We start from the raw sequence: 22,116 nt of genomic DNA on the forward strand, positions 1-22,116 counted from the left end.
AATACTGCTGCACCCTGAGGGTATAGCGTGGGGAGGTATAATACTGCTGCACCCTGAGGGTATAGCGTGGGGAGGTATAATACTGCTGCACCCTGAGGGTATAGCGTGGGGAGGTATAATAGTGCTGCACCCTGAGGGTATAGCGTGGGGAGGTATAATACTGCTGCACCCTGAGGGTGTAGAGTGGGGAGGTATAATAGTGCTGCACCCTGAGGGTGTAGCGTGGGGAGGTATAATACTGCTGCACCCTGAGGGTATAGCGGGGGGAGGTATAATACTGCTGCACCCTGAGGGTATAGTGTGGGGAGGTATAATACTGCTGCACCCTGAGGGTATAGTGGGGGGAGGTATAATACTGCTGCAGCCTGAGGGTGTAGTGTGGGGAGGTATAATAGTGCTGCACCCAGAGGGTATAGTGTGGGGAGTGATAATACTGCTGCACCCTGAGGGTATAGTTTGGGGAGGTATAATACTGCTGCACCCTGAGGGTATAGTGTGGGGAGTGATACTACTGCTGCACCCTGAGGGTATAGTGTGGGGAGTGATACTACTGCTGCACCCTGAGGGTATAGTGTGGGGAGTGATAATACTGCTGCACCCTGAGGGTATAGTGTGGGGAGGTCTAATACTGCTGCACCCTGAGGGTATAGTGTGGAGAGTCATAATACTGCTGCACCCTGAGGGTTTAGTGTGGGGAGTGATAATACTGCTGCACCCTGAGGGTATAGTGTGGGGAGGTATAATACTGCTGCACCCTGAGGGTATAGTGTGGAGAGTCATAATACTGCTGCACCCTGAGGGTATAGTGTGGGGAGTTATAATACTGCTGCACCCTGAGGATATAGCGTGGGGAGTTATAATACTGCTGCACCCTGAGGGTATAGCGTGGGGAGGTCTAATACTGCTGCACCCTGAGGGTATAGCGTGGGGAGGCATAATACTGCTGCACCCTGAGGGTATAGCGTGGGGAGGCATAATACTGCTGCACCCTGAGGGTATAGCGTGGGGAGGCATAATACTGCTGCACCCTGAGGGTATAGCGTGGGGAGGCATAATACTGCTGCACCCTGAGGGTATAGCGTGGGGAGGCATAATACTGCTGCACCCTGAGGGTATAGCGTGGGGAGGTATAATACTGCTGCACCCTGAGGGTATAGTGTGGGGAGGTATAATACTGCTGCACCCTGAGGGTATAGTGGGGGGAGGTATAATACTGCTGCACCCTGAGGGTATAGTGTGGGGAGTGATAATACTGCTGCACCCTGAGGGTATAGTGTGGGGAGGTATAATACTGCTGCACCTGAGGGTATAGTGTGGGGAGTTATAATACTGCTGCACCCTGAGGGTATAGTGTGGGGAGATCTAATACTGCTGCACCCTGAGGGTATAGTGTGGGGAGGTATAATACTGCTGCACCTGAGGGTATAGTGTGGGGAGTTATAATACTGCTGCACCCTGAGGGTATAGTGTGGGGAGGTATAATACTGCTGCACCTGAGGGTATAGTGTGGGGAGTTATAATACTGCTGCACCCTGAGGGTATAGTGTGGGGAGTTATAATACTGCTGCACCCTGAGGGTATAGTGTGGGGAGTTATAATACTGCTGCACCCTGAGGGTATAGTGTGGGGAGGTATAATACTGCTGCACCTGAGGGTATAGTGTGGGGAGTTATAATACTGCTGCACCCTGAGGGTATAGTGTGGGGAGTTATAATACTGCTGCACCATATAATGATGACTATGCAGAGTGAGGAACGTGCAGGAGGAGAAGCCGCTCACAGGCAGAATTGGTGAATTCCTATTATGCAGTTGGAAAATACTAGAAAATAGGGACATTTGCAGGGACAAGTCTTTATTACCTGCGGCTATGCCTGGAAATTAACAATTGGCGGCTCTAATATTCCGCTGTGCTGCGTTAGGTCTGTGGATGGTACACGTGGCTGCTATGCTGGGGCGTATCTATAATGGGTGCAGGGTGACAGCAGCGTATCTATAATGGGTGCAGGGTGACGGGCGTATCTATAATGGGTGCAGGGTGACGGGCGTATCTATAATGGGTGCAGGGTGACAGTGGCGTATCTATAATGGGTGCAGGGTGACGGGCGTATCTATTATTGGTTCAGGGTGACAGGAGCGTATCTATAATGGGTGCAGGGTGACTGTGGCGTATCTATACTGGGTGCAGGGTGACAGTGTCGTATCTATAATGGTTGCAGAGTGACAGGGGCGTATCTATAATGGGTGCAGGGTGACAGTGGCGTATCTATAATTGGTGCAGGGTGACAGGAGCGTATCTATAATGGGTGCAGGGTGACAGTGGCGTATCTATAATTGGTGCAGGGTGACAGGAGCGTATCTATAATGGGTGCAGAGTGACAGGGGCGTATCTATAATGGGTGCAGGGTGACAGTGTCGTATCTATACTGGGTGCAGGGTGACGGGCGTATCTATAATTGGTTCAGGGTGACAGGAGCGTATCTATAATGGGTGCAGGGTGACAGTGGCGTATCTATACTGGGTGCAGGGTGACAGTGTCGTATCTATAATGGGTGCAGGGTGACAGTGGCGTATCTATAATTGGTGCAGGGTGACAGGAGCGTATCTATAATTGGTGCAGGGTGACAGGAGCGTATCTATAATGGGTGTAGAGTGACGGGCGTATCTATAATGGGTGCAGGGTGGCAAGGGTGTATCTATAATGGGTGCAGGGTGACAGTGGTGTATCTATACTGGGTGCAGGGTGACGGGCGTATGTATAATGGGTGCAGGGTGACGGGCGTGTCTATAATGGGTGCAGGATGACGGGTGTATATATAATAGATGCAGGGTGACGAGCGTATCTATAATGGGTGCAGGGTGACTGGTGTATATATAATAGGTGCAGGGTGACGGGCGTATCTATAATGGGTGCAGGGTGACGGGCGTATCTATAATGGGTGCAGGGTGACGGGCGTATCTATACTGGGTGCAGGGTGACAGAGGCGTATCTATAATGGTGCAGGGTGACAGAGGCGTATCTATAATAGGTGCAGGGTGACGGGTGTATATATAATAGGTGCAGGGTGACGAGCGTATCTATAATGGGTGCAGGGTGACGGGTGTATATATAATAGGTGAAGGGTGAAGGGCGTATATATAATGGGTGCAGGGTGACGGGCGTATCTATACTGGGTGCAGGGTGACAGAGGTGTATCTATAATGGGTGCATGGTGACAGAGGCGTATCTATAATGGGTGCAGGGTGACGAGCGTATCTATAATGGGTGCAGGGTGACGGGCGTATCTATAATGGGTGTAGGGTGAATTACGTATCTATAATGGGTGCAGGGTGACGGGCGTATGTATAATGGGTGCAGGGTGACGGGCGTATCTATACTGGGTGCAGGGTGACAGAGGCGTATCTATAATGGGTGCATGGTGACAGAGGCGTATCTATAATGGGTGCAGGGTGACGAGCGTATCTATAATGGGTGCAGGGTGACGGGCGTATATATAATAGGTGCAGGGTGACAAGTGTATCTATAATGGGTGCAGGGTGACGGGCGTATCTATACTGGGTGCAGGGTGATGGGCGTATCTATAATGGGTGCGGGCGTATCTATAATGGGTGCAGGGTGACGGGCGTATCTATGATGGGTGCAGGGTGACGGGCGTATCTATACTGGGTGCAGGGTGACGGGCGTATCTATAATGGGTGCAGGGTGACGAGCGTATCTATAATGGGTGCAGGGTGATGGGTGTATATATAATAGTTGCAGGGTGACGAGCGTATCTATAATGTGTTTAGGGTGACGGGCGTATCTATAATGGGTGCAGGGTGACGGGCGTATCTATAATGGATGCAGGGTGACGGGCATATCTATAATGGTGCAGGGTGACGGGCGTATCTATAATGGTGCAGGGTGACGGGCGTATCTATAGTGGTGCTGGTTGACGGGCGTATCTATAATGGTGTAGGGTGACGGGCGTATCTATAATGGTGCAAGGTGACAGGGGCGTATCTATAATGGTGCAGGGTGACAGGGGCGTATCTATAATGGGTGCAGGGGGAGCGTTTGGGTGTGGGGCCCCCAGGCTTGCTCTGGCTGGGCCTTTTTTCAGGGCATCACCACTTAATTCACATAGATATTTTTTTATCACCTTTCTATTTGTTTGTCTATTATTTATGTCATTTTAACCCCTTACCATTAACACTTATTGATTTATCTTTACACAACTATACTTTACACTTCACTTTCACCCTTTTTTCCATTATTCGTGTGATGCCCTGGGGATGGTCCTTGGCTGGATTCTTTTGGGGTTCCCTGCGTCTCAGACGTGAACCCCAGGTAATGTTAGGGACGCTGGTATAGAGGAGCCTTGACGTTTGGCCCAGCGCTTACTCATATATTTGCAAATGTATGTAAACCAATACCTCTGAATTTCTATTATCATGTAGGATTCAAGTATTTTTGTTTTTGCTGCAGTGTGCTGGAGGGAAAATCCCTTTTTTTTTCTGTAGCTCAGTGTAAACCCCACCCTTTACGAGCACCTGTGCAATGTCATTAAGTTGATGTGAGCGACCACCATACTTTTTGTTTGACGAGCGTATCTATAATGTGTTTAGGGTGACGGGCGTATCTATAATGGGTGCAGGGTGACGGGCGTATCTATAATGGATGCAGGGTGACGGGCATATCTATAATGGTGCAGGGTGACGGGCGTATCTATAATGGTGCAGGGTGACGGGCGTATCTATAGTGGTGCTGGTTGACGGGCGTATCTACAATGGTGTAGGGTGACGGGCGTATCTATAATGGTGCAAGGTGACAGGGGCGTATCTATAATGGTGCAGGGTGACAGGGGCGTATCTATAATGGGTGCAGGGGGATGGGCATATCTATAATGGATGCAGGATGACAGTGGCGTATCTATAATGGGTGCAGGGTGACGGGCGTATCTATAATGGGTGCAGGGTGACAGGCGTACAGTATAATGGGTGACATTTTTGATAATGTAAGTGGTAGTTGGTTACCCCCTGCGCATGCGTCCGATGGTAACCACACAGGGCCTGATACAGGGATGGATGCTATTGAGATATTCCCGCAGTTGAGCAATGTTTTCCTAGTGCGCATGTAGGCAAAATCCAGTAATCCCATATTGCTAATGCGCGAACCTAAGTGTCCTGTACAGTTTGCAATTGTGTACAGAATCGCTAATACTTGAGAAGGAATTTGTCCCTGGGCGTAACGATGGAAACTAAGAGATGCACAAAAAGAGTTTGCAAAAAGGATCAATTTCATGTACGTGTTAGGGAAGTGTCACTGGCATGTCTGGGGACGCTGCTGCTTTCTCAATCGCAAATACAATGCTTCAGAGGCCATGTTTAGTTCAGTTTTGAGGAGAGTAGTTACAGGAGACTAGCACAGTGCCTGTAATCACCAACTGCCCATAGCCAAGAACTAGCACAGTGCTTGTAATCACCAACTGCCCGGAGCCAGGAACTAGCACAGAGCCTGTAATCACCAACTGCCCAGAGCCAAGAACTAGCACAGTGCCTGTAATCACCAACTGCCCGGAGCCAGGAACTAGCACAGTGCCTGTAATCACCAACTGCCCAGAGCCAAGAACTAGCACAGTGCCTGTAATCACCAACTGCCCGGAGCCAGGAACTAGCACAGTGCCTGTAATCACCAACTGCCCATAGCCAAGAACTAGCACAGTGCCTGTAATCACCAACTGCCCGTAGCCAGGAACTAGCACAGAGCCTGTAATCACCCACTGCCCAGAGCCAGGAACTAGCACAGTGCCTGTAATCACCCACTGCCCAGAGCCAGGAACTAGCACAGTGCCTGTAATCACCCACTGCCCAGAGCCAGGAACTAGCACAGAGCCTGTAATCACCCACTGCCCAGAGCCAGGAACTAGCACAGTGCCTGTAATCACCAACTGCCCGGAGCCAGGAACTAGCACAGTGCCTGTAATCACCAACTGCCCAGAGCCAGGAACTAGCACAGTGCCTGCAATCACCAACTGACCGGAGCCAGGAGCTAGCACAGTGCCTGTAATCACCAACTGCCCGGAGCCAGGAACTAGCACAGTGCCTGTAATAACCCACTGCCCAGAGCCATGAGCTAGCACAGTGTCTGTAATCACCAACTGCCCGGAGCCAGGAACTAGCACAGAGCCTGTAATCACCCACTGCCCAGAGCCAGGAACTAGCACAGAGGGCCTAATTCAGACCCGCTCGCGAGCGCTGAGCGCTCGCAAGCGGGTCGATGTTGGCCAAGTGCACATGCGCACGACGGAGGTGGCTCCGTCGTGCGCATGCGAGAGACCCGAATAACGACGGCCAGGCCGTCGTTATAGGTCTCGCACCAGAGGGGGCGTGCTGTCGATGGTGAGTGACAGCACACCCCCTTTGGTGGGCGTGCCGGGGGTGTGGCTGCCCAGACGGAGGCGTTCCCATGGGAACGCCTACCGTCTGGGGCCGGCCCCACTGACATCACAAGTGATGTCAGTGGGAGTGCTTTTGGCTCTGATAGCGCCAAAAGCACACCAGGGCTTGCGGCATCGAGACCCTACCACAAGGGTCTCGTCGCAAGCCCGATGGTCGCAATGGTCTTGGTTACCCACAGCTATGCGAGTGGCCAGGAGGGCGCTCTTAAATTCAGAAGGCCGGCCCTGATTCAGAGCGAGCACTCTGTCAGAGCGTCCGGCTCTGAATCAGGGCCAGAGCCTGTAATCACCAACTACCCAGAGCCAGGAACTAGCACAGTGCCTGTAATCACCAACTGCCCATAGCCAGGAACTAGCACAGTGCCTGTAATCACCAACTGCCCAGAGCCAGGAACTAGCACAGTGCCTGTAATCACCAACTGCCCGAACCAGGAACTAGCACAGTGCCTGTAATCACCAACTGCCCGGAGCCAGGAACTAGCACAGTGCCTGCAATCACCAACTGCCAGGAACTAGCACAGTGCTTGTAATCACCCACTGCCCAGAGCCAGGAGCTAGCACAGTGGGTCTGATTCAGAGCCGGACGCTATTTGCGCTCGCTCGTCCAGAAACAGGGGCAGGCTATTTAAATTGACCGTTCGCTCTTTGCGGTCTGTTGATGCCTCTATGTCTGAACGAGCGAACAAAACATGCGGACGTTTTTTTTTTTAAACGCCCCCTGGCCGCTCGCATCATACGTCATCTCCGCTATTAGATTAATCGAGTACATCGAAAGGCGAATGAACTGCTCGCTATTCTTGTAGCATTTTCCTACCGCAATCATGCGAGCAGTTCAGGCTAAAAGACACCCAACTGAAGTGGTTGATGACGCTGCTTTGTGAATTATGCACACTCATTAAACGCCCGTTTTGACCGTTTGGCACGCCTGCGTTCGGATCTCCACTCCCCGTTTTCAAGCACCTTCCCCTGTTACCATCCACAAACGCCTCACTCTGTCACTCAAATTAGCAGGCATTCGCTATATTGCGAGTACACGATTTTCGACCGCACTGACTGGTTCGCGCATGCGTACTAAAACTAGGGGTGTGCACCGGCCACTTTTCGTGTTTTGGATCTGGATCTTTCTTCGTGTTTTGGATCTGGATTGGTTTTGCCAAAACTACCCTTCCGTGTTTTGGGTTCTGGGTTTTGTGTTTTGGATCTGTATTTTTTTTTTTAAAAAAAGCATAAAAACAGCTAAAATCACAGAATTTGTGTGTTTTTCTGCTCCTATGCTATTATTAACCTCAATAACCTTAATTTCCACTCATTTCCAGTCTATTCTGAATACCTCACACCTCACAATAGTGTTTTTATGTCCAAAGGTTGGATGACTATGCTAAGAGATACGAGTGGGCGGCACAAACACGTGGTCCATCTAGGAGTGGCACTGCAGTGGCAGACAGGATGGCAGTTTGAAAAACTAGGCCCCAAACTATACATAATTCAAAGAAAAAAAAGAGGTGCAAGATGGAATTGTCCTTGGGCCCTCCCACCCACCCTTATTTTGTATAAACAGGACATGCACACTTTAACAAACCAAACATTTCAGCGCCAGGGTCTGCCACACGACTGTGGCTGAAATGATTGGTTCGTTTGGGCCCCCACAAAACAAACTGGCAATTAATCTGTCCCTGCACAAACTGGCTCTACGGAGGCAAGATGTCGTCCTCCACCGATTCCTCACCCTCTTCAGTGTTGTGAACATCCTCATCCTCACAGAGTATTAATTCGTCCCCGCTGGAATCCACAACCACAGGTCCCTCTGTACGTTCTGGAGGCTGGTCTCCCTGGAAGAGTTGATAATTCATTTTATGAACATCATCTCCACATTTTGTGGAAGCAACCTCCTACGCCTTTCGCTGACAAGGTTCCCGGCTGCACTAAACACTCGGAGTACACACTGGAGGGGGGGCAACTCAGGTAAAATAGAGCCAGTTTGTACAGGGACCTCCAAATTGCTTCTTTTTCCTGCCAGTACAGGTACGGACTGTCTGACATGCCTACTTGGATGTTGTCACCGATGTAATCCTTTAACAGACAGACGCACGCTTGTCGCTGCTGCTTTAGGGATGCAGGTGCGGCTACAGCCCACACATTTCACAAAGACAGAAAAAAAAAAAGAATATTTTTATTTGTGGAGCGCACTTTGAGGGTTACACCACCCTTTAACAGACAGACGCACGCTTGTCACTGCTGCTTTGAGGATGCAGGTGCGGCTACAGCCCACACATTTCACAAAGACAGAAAAAAAAGAATATTTTTATTGTTTGTGGAGCGCACTTTGAGGGTTACACCACCCTTTAACAGACAGACGCATGCTTGTCACTGCTGCTTTAAGGATGCAGATGTGGCTACAGCCCACACATTTCACAAAGACAGAAAAAAAATAAGAATTTTTTTATTGTTTGTGGAGCGCACTTTGAGGGTGTCACCACCCTTTAACAGACAGACGCACGCTTGTCGCTGCTGCTTTGAGGACAGTATCGTATGCAGTGACAGTAGACTTGTCAGAAATTGTTGGCACGTCCTTCAGTCCGGACCAGATGTCCAAACCGGCCCTTGACTTATGACACAGGCGCACGCTTGACGCTGCTACTGTGTTGATGCACGTGCGGCTACATCGCACACAAGTCACAAACACAAAAAAATAGTTGTTTTTTTTTGGAGCACTTTGAGGGTTACACCACCCTTTAACAGACAGACGCACGCTTGTCGCTGCTGCTTTGAGGATGCAAGTGCGGCTACAGCCCACACAATTCACAAAGACAGAAAAAAAAAGAATATTTTTATTGTTTGTGGAGCGCACTTTGAGGGTTACACCACCCTTTAACAGACAGACGCACGCTTGTCGCTGCTGCTTTAAGGATGCAGGTGCGACTACAGCCCACACAATTCACAAAGACGGAAAAAAAAAGAATATTTTTATTGTTTGTGGAGCGCACTTTGAGGGTTACACCACCCTTTAACAGACAGACGCACGCTTGTCGCTGCTGCTTTGAGGATGCAGGTGGAATCTAGACGGGATTTGGAACTGGGGACACACTACCTCCATCAATTGTCTAAATCCCACTGCACTAATGGCGGATACCGGACGCACGTCTAACACCAACATAGCAGTCAAGGCCTCAGTTATACGTTTTGCTTCAGGATGACTGCTGTCGTACTTCATCCTCATCGCTAGGGACTGTTGGAGGGTCAATTGTTTAGTAAAAGTAGTGGTGTTCCTACTTCCTCTCTGGGATGATGAACAACTCCCAGCAGCAGCAACAGCACTAGGAGGAAGTGGTTCTTGATCTTTCGATATTTTATTTTTATCGGAGAAAGTTTGGTCCTCCATTTATGTTATATTGATATATACGTGCGGCTAAGGCGCACACAAACACAGAAAATATTTTTTTATTTTTGCTGGAGAGTAGTGCACTTTGTGGGTTACATCACCCTTTAAGAAATGAGCCAGCCGGCTCTTTACTTATGGGACACAGGCGCACGCTTGGCGCTGCTCCTTTGTTGATGCACGTGCGGCTACTGCGCACACAATTCACAAACACAGAAAATATTTTTTTATTTGGTTTGGAGTGTACTTTGGGGGTTACAGCACCCTTTAACGGTCAAGCCAGCCGGCCCTTTACTTATGACACAGGCGCACGCTTGGCACTACTTTGTTGATGCACGTGCGACTACTGCGCACACAATTCACAAACACAGAAAATATTTTTTTATTTGGTTTGGAGTGTACTTTGGGGGTTACAGCACCCTTTAACGGTCAAGCCAGCCGGCCCTTTACTTATGACACAGGCGCACGCTTGGCACTACTTTGTTGATGCACGTGCGGCTACTGCGCACACAATTCACAAACACAGAAAATATTTTTTTATTTGGTTTGGAGTGTACTTTGGGGGTTACAGCACCCTTTAACGGTCAAGCCAGCCGGCCCTTTACTTATGACACAGGCGCACGCTTGGCACTACTTTGTTGATGCACGTGCGGCTACTGCGCACACAATTCCCAAACACAGAAAATATTTTTTTATTTGGTTTGGAGTGCCCTTTGGGGTTTACAGCACCCTTTAATGGTCAAGCCAGCCGGCCCTTTACTTATGACACAGGCGCACGCTTGGCACTACTTTGTTGATGCACGTGCGGCTACTGCGCACACAATTTACAAACACAGAAAATATTTTTTTATTTGGTTTGGAGTGTACTTTGGGGGTTACAGCACCCTTTAACGGTCAAGCCAGCCGGCCCTTATGACACAGGCGCACGCTTGGCACTACTTTGTTGATGCACGTGCGGCTACTGCGCACACAATTCACAAACACAGAAAATATTTTTTTATTTGGTTTGGAGTGCCCTTTGGGGGTTACAGCACCCTTTAATGGTCAAGCCAGCCGGCCCTTTACTTATGACACAGGCGCACGCTTGGCACTACTTTGTTGATGCACGTGCGGCTACTGCGCACACAATTCACAAACACAGAAAATATTTTTTTATTTGGTTTGGAGTGTACTTTGGGGGTTACAGCACCCTTTAACGGTCAAGCCAGCTGGCCCTTTACTTATAACACAGGCGCACGCTTGGCACTACTTTGTTGATGCACGTGCGGCTACTGCGCACACAATTCACAAACAGAAAATATTTTTTTATTTGGTTTGGAGTGTACTTTGGGGGTTACAGCACCCTTTAACGGTCAAGCCAGCCGGCCCTTTACTTATGACACAGGCGCACGCTTGGCACTACTTTGTTGATGCACGTGCGGCTACTGCGCACACAATTCACAAACACAGAAAATATTTTTTTATTTGGTTTGGAGTGTACTTTGGGGGTTACAGCACCCTTTAACGGTCAAGCCAGCCGGCCCTTTACTTATGACACAGGCGCACGCTTGGCACTACTTTGTTGATGCACGTGCGGCTACTGCGCACACAATTCACAAACAGAAAATATTTTTTTATTTGGTTTGGAGTGTACTTTGGGGGTTACAGCACCCTTTAACGGTCAAGCCAGCCGGCCCTTTACTTATGACACAGGCGCACGCTTGGCACTACTTTGTTGATGCACGTGTGGCTACTGCACACACAATTCACAAACACAGAAATTTTTTTTTTTTTTTAGCACTATTGGGGGGAGCACCCCTGACGGACAGAGCACCCCCTGGACAACACTACAGCACCCCTTTAGGACTGGGACGCTGCACATGACTTTGGAGTGGACACAGCCCCTATGGACAACTGACTGCACAACACAGTCCAGCCAGCCCCTATGGACTTTGAAGTAGTGGACACAGCCCCTATGGACAACAGCAGCACAGCGCAGCACAACACTACTCTGCACTACACTACACAGCCCAGCCAGCCCTAACTTGCACCCTCCCTCTTCACTGTCCACAGCCGAGTGAGAAAATGGCGCCGACGCGGGTACCTTATATAGGATCAAAAACCCGCGAGATCCGGAAGGCAGGATGATGACGTTTTGCCTCGATTTCAGATCCGAGTCAGGCGGGAAAAGTCGAGCCTGACTCGGATCGGGGGGGTTCGGATTTCAGAAATCCGAACCCGCTCACCCCTAACTAAAACCCATACGCATGCGCAGTTGTGCGAACATCGCTCGGAACGAACGAGCGGCTCTGAATGAGACCCAGTGTCTGTAATCACCAACTGCCCAGAGCCAGGAACTAGCACAGTGCCTGCAATCACCAACTGCCCAGAGTCAGGAAATAGCACAGTGCCTGTAATCACCCACTGCCCGAAGCCAGGAACTAGCACAGTGCCTGTAATCACCAACTGCCCAGAGCCAGGAACTAGCACAGTGCCTGTAATCACCCACTGCCCAGAGCCAGGAACTAGCACAGTGTCTGTAATCACCCACTGCCCAGAGCCAGGAAGTAGCACAGTGCCTGTAATCACCAACTGCCCAGAGCCAGGAACTAGCACAGTGTCTGTAATCACCCACTGCCCAGAGCCAGGAACTAGCACAGTGCTTGTAATCACCAACTGCCCAGAGCCAGGAACTAGCACAGTGTCTGTAATCACCCACTGCCCAGAGCCAGGAACTAGCACAGTGTCTGTAATCACCCAGAGCCAGGAAGTAGCACAGTGTCTGCAATCACCCACTGCCCAGAGCCAGGAAGTAGCACAGTGTCTGCAATCACCCACTGCCCAGAGCCAGGAAGTAGCACAGTGTCTGCAATCACCCACTGCCCAGAGCCAGGAAGTAGCGCAGTGTCTGTGATCACCCACTGCCCAGAGCCAGGAACTGGCACAGTGCTTGTAATCACCAACTGCCCAGAGCCAGGAACTGGCACAGTGTCTGTAATCACCAACTGCCCAGAGCCAGGAACTGGCACAGTGTCTGTAATCACCAACTGCCCAGAGCCAGGAAGTAGCACAGTGCTTGTAATCACCAACTGCCCAGAGCCAGGAACTAGCACAGTGTCTGTAATCACCCACTGCCCAGAGCCAGGAACTAGCACAGTGCCTGCAATCACCAACTGACCGGAGCCAGGAACTAGCACAGTGCCTGCAATCACCAACTGACCGGAGCCAGGAACTAGCACAGTGTCTGTAATCATCATCATCGGGATTTCCAGCGCTGTTGGGCTTCTGCTGCCGGGAACTCTGTTGTGATCGGACAGGCGCTGCCGGGAATCGAACCATGCGGCCGGCGGTATTTCATACAGATTCCATTATAACTGTTATTCTGCTAACTTATGTGTCATCCGCCTTTTAGACTGTAAGCTTATTTGGGTAGGGCCGATTTTACCTTCTGCCTTGTGTCACTGCATATTATGTATTTGTATTATGAGCCCTCCAGCATGCAGCTCTGAGTGATACACTGGTGATAATTACCATCATCATCATCATACTGATATCTAGGACCTGATTGTGAGCCGCACACATCGCCAATGCGCACGTAGATGAGGGGTTTTTAGCCACTGCGCATGCACGAAAATGTCTGAAAACCGCCACAGCTCCCACGTTACACAAAGTGTGCGCACAATGGCGCTGCTGCGATCAGGACAGACGGCATCAGAAATGTGCTGGACAGGTGATCGGTGTTTCTGGGCGGTGACTGGGAGGTGGCAACCAGTGTGCGCAACAATGGTCCGTTCAGTGGGAATGTCGCACAGTCAGACCCATAGGACGTGTCAGTATAAGAGCCTGTACAGACGCTGACAGCGGCTGGCTCCCTGCCCCCAGAGAAACTGCCCCCTAGTGTGTGATAAATGACCGCACTCTCACTGTTGGGGGTATATAACGTGCCGCACACATGCGGAAATACTGGGGAGATGGTGGCTGGAAGGGACAGCAGGAATATGTCTGGGGATACGCTGCAGAGAATCACAAATATAACACTTCAATGCCATGACTTTAATGTGCGTTTCTGTGATACAATGTATATGACTTATTAATGCGCACGTAAATCCTGATACATTTATCGCTCAGCCACATCATCAGGCTCCATGGCAGGCGCTGCTACGTGCTTGAAAATTTGAACTTCGCACAGGGTGAGGTATTCCTTGCGGCCGCGAACAACGGCAGTGACGTGTTGGCCGCGCATTCCATTGCAGCACAACGTGATGGTCGGCTGGGAGACATCGGTGACGCTGCCGCACCTGGTATATGAGGGAAGAGAGAGATGTCAGCGATCAGGAATGACATGGCTCAGCGTTGGTCAGTGTGAAACGCAGAGCGCGAGCTGGCGAACGCATGAACGCTATTACATGTCTGCGCTTTGGGCTATATTTACTAAGCAGTGGGTGCGGTGAAGTTTAGAAGCCCCCGGAATAAGGTCTAGGAGTTAGTATTGGGCGGTTTTGATGTGTGGCCTTATTCAGAAGTGCACGCTAGATGATCGAGAATCTGCGCAGGCGCCTGACCCGTTCTGCGCATCTGCACAAAGGGTATGCAACCCCGCACCTAGAATGGCAGCAGACTGTCAGTGATTGACAGTCTGCTGCCATTTGTGGGCGGGGAGGGAGTGGCGATGGCCTCCGTTTCCCGAAATGGTGGCGTGTCGCCGCTGTTGGGGCTGAGGGAAGAGGCCAGGATATCCAGTTTTCCTGGCTTCTTTCTCTTGTCTGAAGCGGCCGGCGCGTGACACCGTGGGTCACCTTAGCTGGCCGATGTTCCACATAGTATCCGATGCTGCGTTGGACAACACAGCTCGGATACATAATGCAGCAGGGGCGTGATGCTACATTACCATATCTGCACAGGCGGAATTGCAAAGCTGTTTGCGAGCAGCTTTGCAATTCCGTCCGTAGCTGAATATGGCCCATGATCCACCATAGATCCCTGTCGGAATAGAAATGAAAACCCGCGATGGCGTGTTCTATATGGAGGCAGTTTCAATCCAAATCGCCGCCGATTAGACTATTTAATCCATATTCACTGTGGTGCTCTTCTATTTTGTTATGAAAAGCCATAGCTGTATTTATAATGGGTGTCGGGTGTCCAGTGCACAAGAGCCCTTGGGTCCCGCACACCCTGCAGCCAGAGTACACTTACCTGGTGCCGGTCCCTCCTTCTATACCAGAGCCTGTCCTGTATACATGCACTATCTTCCCCAATACTCTGTCACTCACTGGGAAGGTCATCCCATAGGCTACAGCAGCATTCCGCCATCTACACATGGCGTTATCTATAGGGGCCGAGCGCCGGAATGCTTTGTATTCCATAGCTTGATAAATCTGACACCATCGCGGGGCCCATAGAAACCTATCAGGGCAGCGGCGGCTGATATCGGAATTGGAGGAACCACACTACATATGGAGATACCTGCTGCAGTCACTTCATGGTACTTTCGGGGGATTCTTAATACTTGCAGTTTTTTTTCGGGGAATATCCCCCAAATATTATTTGCTAAATAGGCCCCTATGACTGTAGACCTGGTATACCGCACCCGCACAATGTAATACATGTCTGGACAGCGTTGTTAATAACAAATACAATTGCATTTAATATTATAAAAAGCAAATAAAAGCAGACACAAATTCAATATGAAAGTATTAATTAAGTATAACTAACATCCATTGTCTTTCCCATTAAATCTACACATAAGAATCTCCTGCTATAGAAAACATCTGAAATATCAATGTAATAATGCAAACAGCAGTGACACTACGGGGTATATTTACTAAAGGTCGATTTTAATCGATATATAATCGATCAAAAATCAATTAACATTGATGTATTTCTGAAGCTAAATCACATATTTACTAACACCATTTTTTATTTTGTTTTTTATGTATTAGTAAATGTGTGATTTAGCTTCAGAAATACATCAATGTTAATCGATTTTTGATCGATTATATATCGATTAAAATCGACCTTTAGTAAATATACCCCTAACAGTAGTGATAGTCAGAGCCAGATAAAGGTTTGTGGGGCCCCAGGGCAGCTAGCGTGTGTGTGTGGGGGGGCAATAAGATAAACTAGCGCTGTTATTATAATTATGCTAAAACTGTGGCAGGGCGTGCTGGGATATATAGTTCCACAACAGCTGGAGTGTCAAGGTTAGCCAACACTGGACTAGACGGTACCAGGGAGCAGGCGTAAACAGGTCACAGGGAATAGCCGAAGCCAAAACCAGATATCAGATGCAGTACCAGGGGTCAGGCGAAATCAGGGTCACAAACGAAGCCAAGGTCAGAAACAGGTAACGGAATATCACAGGAACGCGGGAGTATGGTAAATGAGCCTATACTCTGGCACAGGAATGCTCTCCTAGACTTCCTTATATAGGCAGGGCTTGATTTTGGCGCCTTCAGTGGCTACACTAAACTTTAAATGCCATGCAGAGCGACGCGTGCGCTCCTATGGACGCCGCGGCCGCCTGCACACAGCCGCTGGAGGAGGAGGGGAAGAACAGCTGACAGCAGGCGCCGGGGATCTCCGCCGTCCCATGCCAGCCCGGAGTCCAGTGTCACCGAACCAGGTAAGAGGGACCTGGATTCGGTGGCGCTGTGACAATACCAGTCGCCGTATGGACAGACGCACAATACCATGCGCTGTATGGACAGACGCACTGATTTTTAGAATGCATGCAATAATTAGAGGTTGAGTTTTCATCACTTTAATAGGTTTAAAGGTTCTGGTTCCTATTTATCATTCAACCCATCACTGAGACTTCCAGAAGAATTTCTCATTGAAACGATTTAAGAGGAAAAAAAAAAATCTGATTATATAATAAATAAATCATTTTAGGAAAGCCTTTGCCAGCAACAGCCCGCGTGGTTATGACGGCATGGTAACCCTATCATGTATGGGGCAAAGCAGAAGAACAATCCGTATTGCCACCAAAACCGCCCATTATCACTGGCAATACCTATATATTCTACACCCTTTTGGTAAGCCAGAGGGATATGGCCAATTCCCCCCTCTCGGTGACAGTGCACCAAAACAAGCTGAGTAGAGGCCTCTCCTGAGCTTTCTCACGTCCGACTCATACACAATGACGCTGGGGAGGTTATATTGGCATCTAAGGGGCGCAGGCATGCACTGGTACACCACTGGGTTCTGTGCAGGGTACACCGACATGTCACATACCTATATGCCCATTGTCCAGGCCCAAGGCTAGAAGTTGGCCATTGTTCATAGTACACCGATACTCACACTGGGTTGTCCTTGTTGGGAGAGTCACCGACAAGAACCTGAACCCCCAGGAGGCGCTCGCGGCAGCAGTCCTGTCTGTTTCCAATAACAACTGCGCCAACAGAAATGCTCTCGTTCATTTTTATATTCAGCCAGGGGTCCTTGTCGTGCCTGGTGTGTGAGCAGGAACGTTTCATAAACTGATTGTCCTCATTTCCATCTATGGCGAGTTCTGGACCTGGTTTGAATCCTTGTGCTTCGTACGTGGAGCTCTGAGTGACTGTGGAATATTTGGCATAATTCCGAACTGCGGAACCAAAGAGCAAAGTGACTTTCACTTGTGATCTCTGTATATTTATCATATATATATATATATATTTTAAATTTTTTTATTGATGAATTGACAAAGATAAAATACAAACTTACATCTTCACAATAAAGACAAATGAGAAAGAAATAATATCTGAAGTTATGCAGCCTGCAAATACAGTCAACATTAGGATTAAATACGATGAGAACAGTGCAGTGACAAGAAACTGAGCTTATAGTCAGGGAGACGTGAGCTTATAGTCAGGGAGACGTGAGGTTATAGTCAGGGAGACGTGAGTTTATAGTCAGGGAGACGTGAGCTTATAGTCAGGGAGGCGTGAGCAGGGAGGCGTGAGCTTATAGTCAGGGGGCGTGAGTTTATAGTCAGGGAGACGTGAGCTTATAGTCAGGGAGGCGTGAGCTTATAGTCAGGGAGACGTGAGCTTATAGTCAGGGAGACGTGAGCTTATAGTCAGGGAGGCGTGAGCTTATAGTCGGAGGCGTGAGCTTATAGTCAGGGAGATGTGAGCTTATAGTCAGGGAGGCGTGAGTTTATAGTCAGGGAGGCGTGAGCTTATAGTCAGGGAGGCGTGAGCAGGGAGGCGTGAGCTTATAGTCAGGGGGCGTGAGTTTATAGTCAGGGAGACGTGAGTTTATAGTCAGGGAGACGTGAGCTTATAGTCAGGGAGGCGTGAGCAGGGAGGCGTGAGCTTATAGTCAGGGGGCGTGAGTTTATAGTCAGGGAGACATGAGCTTAAAGTCAGGGAGGCGTGAGCTTATAGTCAGGGAGACGTGAGCTTATAGTCAGGGAGGCGTGAGCTTATAGTCGGGGAGACGTGAGCTTATAGTCAGGGAGGCGTGAGTTTATAGTCAGGGAGGCGTGAGCAGGGAGGCGTGAGCTTATAGTCAGGGGGCGTGAGTTTATAGTCAGGGAGACGTGAGCTTATAGTCAGGGGGCGTGAGTTTATAGTCAGGGAGACGTGAGCTTATAGTCAGGGAGGCGTGAGCTTATAGTCAGGGAGACGTGAGCTTATAGTCAGGGAGACGTGAGCTTATAGTCAGGGAGGCGTGAGCTTATAGTCGGAGGCGTGAGCTTATAGTCAGGGAGACGTGAGCTTATAGTCAGGGAGGCGTGAGTTTATAGTCAGGGAGGCGTGAGCTTATAGTCAGGGAGGCGTGAGCAGGGAGGCGTGAGCTTATAGTCAGGGGGCGTGAGTTTATAGTCAGGGAGACGTGAGTTTATAGTCAGGGAGACGTGAGCTTATAGTCAGGGAGGCGTGAGCAGGGAGGCGTGAGCTTATAGTCAGGGGGCGTGAGTTTATAGTCAGGGAGACGTGAGCTTAAAGTCAGGGAGGCGTGAGCTTATAGTCAGGGAGACGTGAGTTTATAGTCAGGGAGGCGTGAGCTTATAGTCGGAGGCGTGAGCTTATAGTCAGGTAGACGTGAGCTTATAGTCAGGGAGGTGTGAGCAGGGAGGCGTGAGCTTATAGTCAGGGGGCGTGAGTTTATAGTCAGGGAGACGTGAGCTTATAGTCAGGGAGGCGTGAGCTTATAGTCAGGGAGACGTGAGCTTATAGTCAGGGAGGCGTGAGCTTATAGTCAGGGAGACGTGAGCTTATAGTCAGGGAGGCGTGAGCAGGGAGGCGTGAGCTTATAGTCAGGGGGCGTGAGTTTATAGTCAGGGAGACGTGAGCTTATAGTCAGGGAGGCGTGAGCTTATAGTCAGGGAGACGTGATTTCATAGTCAGGGAGGCGTGAGCTTATAGTCAGGGAGACGTGAGTTTATAGTCAGGGAGACGTGAGTTCATAGTCAGGGAGGCGTGAGCTTATAGTCGGGGGCGTGAGCTTATAGTCAGGTAGACGTGAGCTTATAGTCAGGGAGGCGTGAGCTTATAGTCAGGGAGACGTGAGCTTATAGTCATGGAGGCGTGAGCTTATAGTCAGGGAGACGTGAGCTTATAGTCAGGGAGGCGTGAGCTTATAGTCAGGGAGACGTGAGCTTATAGTCAGGGAGGCGTGAGCTTATGGTCAGGGAGGCGTGAGCTTATAGTCATGAGGCGTGAGCTTATAGTCAGGGAGACGTGAGCTTAAAGTCAGGGAGGCGTGATCTTATAGTCAGGGAGACGTGAGCTTATAGTCAGGGAGACGTGAGCTTATAGTCAGGGAGGCGTGAGTTTATAGTCAGGGAGGCATGCTCGCAAATGAGCATATAATTCAGTGGCAAATCTCCATCTTGAGTAACATAGGAAGTTGTCTTGAGACACATACAGTATATACAGAGGAAAGATATGGACACAAACACCAGTGTATTATAAGCTTCCGATACAACTTTTCAGAAGGGTATGCCATTAGTGAGGACTTCTAGGTTGTACCAAAAAGTTAAGTGGAAACAGCTGCTCAAAGCAGTTTTTAATTAAGGTTACAATGTATGTACATGGAGCAACCACGTATAAAAAAATGTTTCTAACAACTAATCCAGTGGTTCCCAAACTGTGCGCCGTGGCACCTTGGGATGCCTCGGGACACTTGCAGGGGTGCAGCAGGTTGGTAGTCCAACATCAAATCAAATTATTTATTGTCAATGTAATGTATAGATGTGGACAAACAAAAGCGCAAATCTGTCCACCACCACATAACTGAGCCTAAGGATGACCGGTCAAGACAAGTTACTTCACATTACTACTTTACAGATTTTTTTTTTGAACTTCTCAATAGCAAACTTTTAGCTTAGGGGTCTTGTGAAAACAATGCTGATACTCTAGGGTGCCGCGGTTCAAAAAGGTTTGGGAACCACTAATCTTTATGTTACGAAGCCTCCATCCAATCCATCATAAATTAAATTGAGATTCTAGGCATCAATAAGGACAATGTGGGTGGGCCTGAGGCTATCCATTGAGATAATATTTGGTACTTTTATATTTTATGATAATTGTTTTTGTAATATATGATGTGTCTTTTTAACGGATTCTCCACATCATCCCTGAGGTTATATGATCTGGGATCCAACTTGCAGGTTAGTCTAGTCATGAAATAAGTAGGAATGGGGCATGTGGAAGGGTCTGATGGCATATAATAGGGCATGTGAGGGGGTCTAATGGCATATAATGGGGTATGTGGAGGGGTCTGATGGCATATAATGGGGAATGTGGGAGGGTCTGATGGCATATAATGGGGCTTGTGGCAGGGTCTGATGGCATATAATGGGGTATGTGGAGGGGTCTGATGGCATATAATGGGGAATGTGGTAGGGTCTGATGGCATATAATGGGGCATGTGGCAGGGTCTGATGGCATATAATAGGGTATGTGGAGGGGTCTGATGGCATATAATGGGGTATGTGGAGGGGTCTGATGGCATATAATGGGGCATGTGGCGGGGTCTGACGGCATATAATGGGGCATGTGGCAGGGTCTGATGGCATATAATGGGGCATGTGGACTTTGCTTCAGCTGTCCAGACAGAAGCACAGAACCCGGACAGAGATTCCTTCCTTGCTATTACCGAGATTCGCATAATCCCTTGGCGCTGTGCCGTATTATGAATGTGCCCTGAGGGCTTATCCCTGACTTGCAGAACCAGCATCTGATCCCTCTCATGCAGAGGCTGCAGGAGGAGAGCTCAGCATAATCTTACGGAGGAGGCAGACTGGGGAGGGGAGGTGGTGGATCAGCAGGGAGGGCGGAGATGTCCGGACAACACCCGTCCGGGATTGCCAACCCCCGAAGTCCTGACAAATCCTGTCTTTCTGGGCACATCTGCTCCTCAGGGCTGCTGGAGTTAGGAGGCGCATGCCGCTAGGAGTACTGAGGTGGGCGCATACCACATTTACAGTCAGCTCTGCTTGGGCAGCTAAAATGGTCCTTTTGTGATCAGACGTTACTTTCCTTCACCCCAGAAAATATTCATACAAGAGATGAATATTTGCCAAACCAGAAACTTTGCTGTAAGTTCCACGTTGATAACAATGAAATGCCAGCAGTCCTGATCGCCCAGCTGCCACGGTTTATATAAAGCATAAATAAGGTTACCAGGTGGCATTTTAGGAAACGTTGCACTTATTCTTTATCCTTTCTTTCTCTTTAATGCTTACAAACCATTCAATGGTCTCTTGGGTGTCTAAATCATAGTTACCTCCGACCGGGGTGACACAGTGATGAGCCCCACCACCCGACACCGCTAGGGCAAAGAGAAGGAACTTGATGGAGATCATCCCGTTAGGAAAAGGAGTCGCCACTTGCACCCTGAAATAAAGGAACGAGGGTGAGGCTGTGGCACACATCTGCGGTGCTGGTGGAGGAGCCTGCGGTGCAGTGTTTGCCAGTACAGTAGATGCCGGTTATAGTGCAAAGCAACAATTGGATATAATGTAAATAATACCTGTATTGCTCTCCTAACCCCGTGTAACACACCCAGCACTGCAGCCTTCTTACAGTCAGGGTAATAGCCCAGAATCTTACATATCCCATCCCATGTCTCAATCTAACATTCAGAGCGGGTGCACGGGTGAGGACAGGGGTGAATTAACATAGCCCATGTGCCCCAATAATTCATAGTGGCCTTGAAGAAAGCAGATAACCCTACACAGGAGAACTAATCAGCAGCAAAGCCTCTGGGGTTATAACAATCCGTCCTCCGCTTCTTACACATAGAGCATTATCACGTCCGAACACTGGGAAGAGAATAGGCCCCATGTACCATGTACTAAACTGCACATAGAGAATGTTTATTAAGAATTCT

At 49.2% G+C, this 22,116-nt stretch overlaps 1 protein-coding gene across 1 annotated transcript; it reads right to left on the reverse strand.

Annotated features, from left to right (window-relative positions):
- Positions 1–13,909: 13,909 nt before the first annotated feature.
- On the reverse strand, positions 13,910–21,589 carry LOC148435784 (pentraxin fusion protein-like). Its single transcript, XM_088465564.1, has 3 exons — positions 21,511–21,589; positions 17,092–17,377; positions 13,910–14,090 (listed from the first exon to the last, which is right to left on the reverse strand). The coding sequence occupies exons 1-3, from the start codon at positions 21,587–21,589 to the stop codon at positions 13,910–13,912; spliced, it is 546 nt and encodes a 181-aa protein (XP_088321690.1).
- Between the last annotated feature and the right edge of the window lie 527 nt (positions 21,590–22,116).

Source organism: Taudactylus pleione, unplaced genomic scaffold (genome assembly GCF_031769625.1).
Source record: "Taudactylus pleione unplaced genomic scaffold, aTauple2 ptg001994l, whole genome shotgun sequence".
Taxonomy (NCBI): Eukaryota; Metazoa; Chordata; class Amphibia; order Anura; family Myobatrachidae; genus Taudactylus; species Taudactylus pleione.